Raw genomic sequence first — 6,424 nt, 5'->3', positions numbered from 1 at the left:
ATAATATATATATATATATATATATATATATATATATATATATATATATATATATATATAAATTGTTATAGATTCTTTTGGCAGATTGGATGAAAATTTGGTAGCCAAAATTGTTATCCTCTCTAAAATCATGATTAAATAACATTAAAGAACATTAAAGCTGAGCTGTCTTTCATCAACATAAGAGATGTTATCTGTAGTACAACGAGAGTGCACACCAAAAACAACTTAAAACAAACATTAGTTGTGTAATTGAAAAAGACAGTCTGATCTTCACAGACACAAGTTCCCACTTTCAATGTGCAAATCATGTTTGCAAACATTCAGTGAATCATCCTGTTGAATCAGTCAGTAAGCAATGATTTATCCACAACCCTAAAATTATGTAAAATATAGTTAAAATGTTATACAACTTTTTGCCATATACACTTCCGTTAAAAGGTTTGGGGTCAGTATATTTTTGAAAAAGTATCTTATGCTCACCAAGGCTGCATTTATTTGATAAAAAAAAAAAAAAAAAAAAAAAGTAATATTGTGAAATATTATTACAATTTAAAATAACTGTTTTCTATTTTAATATATCTTAACATGCAATTTATTCCTTAATTTTCAACATCATTACTCCAGTCTTGAGTGTCACATGATCCTTCAGAAATCATTCTAATATTCTGATTCGCTGCCCAAAAAACAAAAACAAAAAACACTTTTTTTATTATTATAAATGATAAAAAAACAGTTGTGCTGCTTAGTATTTTTGTTGAAACTGCGATACTTTTTTAGCACTCTTTGATAAATATAAAGTTCAAAAGAACAGCATTTATTTGAAATAGAATTAAATAAATCTGACCTCTTAAGTCCCCAAATATATATATTTTAAATAATATAACAATAAATGATACAATAAATATATATTCCATTAATATGTTCCTAGCCCCACGAGGAATGTATGAGTATGTCATACTGCAGTGCCAGTTCTTGTACAAGTACAAATGTTATCTTTCCCGTAAACCAGTTGATAATGGTCAAAATTGTGTAATTTGCATCTCTCTCTCTCTCTCTCTCTCTCTCTCTCTCTCTCTCTCTCTCTCTCTCTCTCTCTCTCTCTCTGTTTCTGGGAGGGCAAGTTTGTCCACACACTGTTCTCTGTTCCAGATTGCGGGGGTGACGATGGTCAATATTGAGTCAATCTGTTGATCAATCAGAAGGGTTCATATGGGACGTGTGAGCAGTGAGAGTCTGTATTCTGCACAGAGAGGCCAGAGATGAAGCTCACACATTCGCTCTTCTGCCTGTTCGTGGTCGTGTCCTCTGCCCTGGTAAGTTACTTTTTTTTTTCATGCACTGCATTTATTTAAACCCATTTGGATTCTTTAACACACACCACTAATAATGTATTTATTTATGCATTGATCACAATGTATTTGCACACTTAAAGTAGTTTTCCCTCTCTGACTTTTTTTCCAGGCACAGGACACAGTCGTGAACCCTAGAGGTGCTCGTCCTATTGAACACGGTTATAAGGCACAAGATACCTGTCAGACAAAAGAATGGCCTATGTGTACAGATGATGACTGGGTATGTATTATTATTTATTTATTTATTTATTATTTAAGTCATACGTATCGATTGAAGGTATAATCAAGCACAGATAAGTGCAATAAGGTCCAACAACAAGTTAGCTAAAGACCATTTCATTTCTTCAGGGAAGCAAATGTCCATCCGGCTGCCGAGTTCAAGGCCTCATGGACAAAGCAGACCACGATATCCTCAAGAAGATTGAGAGGATTCGTAGTCTCCTGGACGAGGGCCGGAAACTTTATCGCTCCGCTGATCAAGCGTCCAAAAGCACTTACACTTACCTAAGAGAGCGACTGACCACTACCGCCGGTAAGGATACGCTTTGTTTCAATCTATGATTTTTGGACATTTTTCATAATTAATGCCAAGGATAAAGTTCATTTTTGGAAGCTCACACAAGACAATTCAAATAATGTTTTTTACTTTCACTCAGGTGGTGATAACAGGTACGCATCATTGGCTGAGCAGCTGAGACAGAGAATTACTGACATCAAGATTAAAATCGACCGTCAACTCCGGTTACTGGACGCTTTGAAGTCGCAGGTCAAAGATCAAGTTATTGTTATGCAGCGACTTGAGGTGAACAAAATACTTCAACAAAATCTATCTATCTATCTATCTATCTATCTATCTATCTATCTATCTATCTATCTATCTATCTATCTATCTATCTATCTATCTATCTATCTATCTATCTATCTATCTATATATCTATCTATCTCTACACTAATTTCTTGATATAACTTACTATTAAAGCACATTCTCCCAATGTGATCTCTTGGCGCAGGTCGACATTGACATCAAGCTACGCACATGCAAGGGCTCTTGCGCCAGCTACAGTGAGTTCACGGTGGACAAGGAGAGCTACGTGACTCTGGACAAGCAAATGGACAATCTGGACGCTATCCGCGTACAGAGTGTGGAGACTGTCAGTTCCCTGGGAATCATGAAGAGCAGGCCGTTGAAGGACGTGGTGTTGCCCTCCATATACAAAAGCGGAACGGGTAAAGCCGAGCAGAAGCAGTTCCTCTTCGGGGACGTGGGTCAGATGCAGCTTACTCTGGAGGCGGAAGGTTCCACTGCTGAATCTGCTGCAACTGTTAGCAAGTTCCCCACATCAGGTATGGGCTCAACTTCCTCCTCTACATCGCATACCTCCTCCTCCTCCTCCTCTTCCACCTCCACCGTCAAGCAGTGCACCAAGTCAGTGCGCAAAGTGGTAACACACACCAAAGACGGCCCAGTGGAGAAGACTGAGGTTACGTCTAGCGGGCCCGGATGTGAAGATTTAGAAAAACTAGGAATTTCTGATTCAGAATTTATGACGGGAGCCAGAGATGGGAAAGATCTGAGCCGTGGCACCACAAGAATAACCATGACTGGTGGGGATGAAAAGTCCATCACTTCTCTCACTCACGGCACCAGTGATCTAGGTGGCTTCGGTGAAGACTTCTTCAAGGGGCTTGGCACTAATACCCAAAAGTTATCCTCATCTTCATCCTCATCTACAAAAACAGTGGTGTCAGATGGAAGCAAAAGTTTCTCAAAGACCACCCTCTCTAGCGACCCATTTTTTGGGGATGACCTTGGGGCGTTTATGCGTGGTGATGTTGAAGAGGATCTGCCCGATATTCACGCACGAAGTGTGAAATCGAAGGACGAGCGCAAGGCTGGCTATGTTGGTCGAGGTACACTTGAGTGAAACTCCTAACTCAAGCAGCATACACAAGTGAACCATTAGCAAATGTAATTCTCTTGATAATACTGACAATATTAGCAAGAGTTTGTTTAGATCTTCTTGGAAGCATGTGGTGTATCGTACTAAACTATTATCCAAGTAATTACAAAAAACATGTCACATTTAATTGCACTCAGATGCTCATCCAGAAACAATCTTGCAGAACTATGTAAATTCCATTAGTTTCGAAATTAATGAAACAAATTTGCAATGCAGCTTTGCTCTAATCAGCAGGTGTGTAATCTTCTTTCAGATTGCGTTGAAATCCTGCAGAAGCATGTTAACGGCGGTCAGAGCGGGCTGTTCAAAATAAAGCTGGCTGGGTCAGAGGAGGTAGTAGAGGTTTACTGTGACCAGGACACTGGGATGGGGGGCTGGGCTCTGGTTCAGCAGAGAGAGGATGGGTCTGTTAACTTCAATCGCACTTGGAAGGAGTATCGAAATGGTTTTGGGCAGGTAGACCAACAGGGTAAAGGCGAGGTCTGGATCGGCAACATCTTTCTACACCTTCTCACTCAGAAAGAGAGTCTTCTGAGAGTTGAGCTGCAGGACTGGCAAGGGAACGAGGCATATGCCGAATACAGTTTTAGAGTTGGCTCGGAGGCAGAGGGGTTCCCATTGACCGTGTCCCATTACACGGGGGACGCAGGGGATGCGTTAGTGAACGGACAGGCAAACTTCGAATCCTTCCTTTCACATGCTGGCATGAAGTTTAGCACCTTTGATAGGGACAACGATAAGTGGGAGGAGAACTGTGCGGAGATGTATGGTGGAGGGTGGTGGTACAATAACTGCCGGTCAGCCAATCTCAATGGGATTTACTATAAAGGAGGCCAGTACGACCCAGACACCAAAGTCCCTTATGAGATTGAGAATGGTGTCGTGTGGCTGCTTTTCAAACCAGCTGATTACTCTCTCAAAGTAGTGAGAATGAAGATCAGACCTGTCTGAAAAGTGAAAAAGAGGGGATTTGGGGGGAGAGGACAGCTAGCCATTGCTTTGAATGATCCGTGTCAATAACCTGCTTGTCATAATGTAAAGCTGTAATGTTGCCATGTATATTTTTAGACAACCATCATACCTCATGTTTCCAATAAAAATGTGTTCACTTTAAGTTTTGGACTGTGTGTGTGTGTGTGTGTGTGTGTTTTATTTTATTTCAAAATATCTGCTTTTAGAATATTTTCTGGAAATAGACACCTTACAGCTAAGTCATAACCACAAAAAAGACAATCTGCTTACATAATCTTGGTTTCTTTAATAAATTCAATAAATAAAGCTTATTTTAGTATGTCTCAGCAAAACATAAAAAAAAATCGGACCTTTGTCACTGGGGCAGTACCCTCAAAAGGACATCTTTGTACTTTACGTACCTCTAAAAGTTTCACAGTAGTACCACAGAGTACATATTACTAGGTTAAGGTACTAATGTGCACCTCTAGGGGTAGATAAGATACAAAGTTGAGTGACAAGTTGTTGTACTCCTAAAGGTAAAATGTTTGCACATTTTCTTCTGGCAGTGTCCTAAAGATCATATTATCATCTTGACCACAGTTAATAATTAAAACTAATTTACCTACCTTTAATATATTCAGTATTTAATATAAGACAGTTGATAGTTGTCTGTTCCCTACTGGTTTAGATACTTAGTCATTTTATTTATTTTAGACTTTATAAGGTGGTTTCACATCAAGATTGTAGAACAAACAATGAGCTTACAACATTACCACTATATATCACAATTAAATGATATTCCCCTATTAATGTGAACAAAATGTTCAAAATTAGCCACCATCACCCATCTATGAACAAACATTAAAGTGTAATACAAGTGTGTTTGGTTTGTTGCAGTGTGTACGGCCTTGAAATCCAGTCGCAAACAACATAATCACTCTGGTTTCAGCAAATTTGGACAGTGTCCAGCATGGTCAACATACCCTTTGTGCTCTGATGAGGAGAGGGTGAGTGATTTTGGAGAATCACATAAAAAAATAATGGCATCACTGTGAAAACCCTGTTATGGAACCTTTATTTTTAAGAGTGCAGGTCACTTATCTAAAAGTGTTTTTAGTAGATTAATTAATAAGTAAATTAGTAATAAATCATAAATTAAATATCAGATATTATATTGCACATCAAAAACCACTATGAAATAATAAAAGTGCATTCATTAACTAAGAAAAGATTAAGAAAAATTGTTATTCCACAATGTTGGAATTAGTCAGTACTGGAATTTTTTGTGTGATTTTTTTTTTCTTTTGCAGGAGGATAAATGTCCATCTGGGTGTCAAATGGAGGGTCTTATTAATGTGGCAGATGAAGATATTCGTAAACGACTGAGAAATATTTGTGGAATGATTCAACAAAATCAGGACATCACCTCATCAGTAATGCAAACGAGTGTCCAGCTTTATGGGTCACAAAGAAAAGCTATCATCCAAACATATAGTATGTTAAATGTTATGGTTCTTTTCATATGTCTAATTCTCAAATCAAGTGTTTTGCCAAAAAAAAAATATATATATATATATGGAAAGATACCTTAAGCACCATTTGGAGTTGCTTAGATTGCAACACAAGAAGAAATCCTCAAGAGAATCTCCAGACACCCTTTTGAAGTTGCCTCAGATAATTAATATCTGTTCTCACACAGTTTTAATATATATTTCAAGTGCTTCAAATTGTTCCCTTCTAAAGAGGTCACTGGATGAATCATTGACTGGAACTAATAGCTTCCATCTGTTCCTCAGAGAATTATATTTTTTGAAAGGGTTCCTATTGGTTCTCCAGAGGATTCTGCCAATGTGCCGAACAGAACAGTTATGTAAAATATTCATTTCAGATTTCTGAGTAATTACTCAGAAGGCCCCTTCGACAAAACATAACAATAGAAAAAATCTGTTCTATTATCATTTTTAGTAATTTACAAAAGGCTGAGGAGGTCTGGTTTTCTCTATGTGCAGTGCAGGAGCTCAGATACGCTGAGTTTGCTGAAGAACTTCAAAGAAACCTAACATTCCTGCACAAGAGGTCTACAGAACTTGCAGAAGACTTACAGAAGCATCATCGCATGATCTGGGATCAGATAAATGAAATCCGTCGAACTGA

The 6,424-nt window shown here is 38.2% G+C and overlaps 1 protein-coding gene across 1 annotated transcript; it reads left to right on the top strand.

Moving 5' to 3' along the window:
• The first annotated feature begins 1,157 nt into the window (after positions 1-1,157).
• On the top strand, positions 1,158-4,430 carry fga (fibrinogen alpha chain). Its single transcript, XM_082163634.1, has 6 exons — positions 1,158-1,316; positions 1,465-1,575; positions 1,704-1,887; positions 2,012-2,157; positions 2,366-3,266; positions 3,570-4,430. The coding sequence occupies exons 1-6, from the start codon at positions 1,263-1,265 to the stop codon at positions 4,265-4,267; spliced, it is 2,094 nt and encodes a 697-aa protein (XP_082019760.1). The 5' UTR covers positions 1,158-1,262; the 3' UTR covers positions 4,268-4,430.
• The last annotated feature ends 1,994 nt before the right edge of the window (positions 4,431-6,424 follow it).

Source organism: Leuciscus leuciscus (assembly GCF_965113295.1).
Source record: "Leuciscus leuciscus genome assembly, chromosome: 3".
In the NCBI taxonomy this organism is placed as follows: Eukaryota; Metazoa; Chordata; class Actinopteri; order Cypriniformes; family Leuciscidae; genus Leuciscus; species Leuciscus leuciscus.
Note: the sequence above shows the minus strand (reverse complement) of the source record. Positions and strands in the feature narration are given on the sequence as shown.

Coding starts and splice junctions, on each gene's coding strand:
- fga (XM_082163634.1), top strand. CDS start 1,263: ATGAAGCTCACACATTCGCTCTTCTGCCTGTTCGTGGTCGTGTCCTCT. Junction 1,888..2,011: donor GCGACTGACCACTACCGCCG/GTAAGGATACGC, acceptor ACTTTCACTCAG/GTGGTGATAACAGGTACGCA. Junction 3,267..3,569: donor GGCTGGCTATGTTGGTCGAG/GTACACTTGAGT, acceptor ATCTTCTTTCAG/ATTGCGTTGAAATCCTGCAG.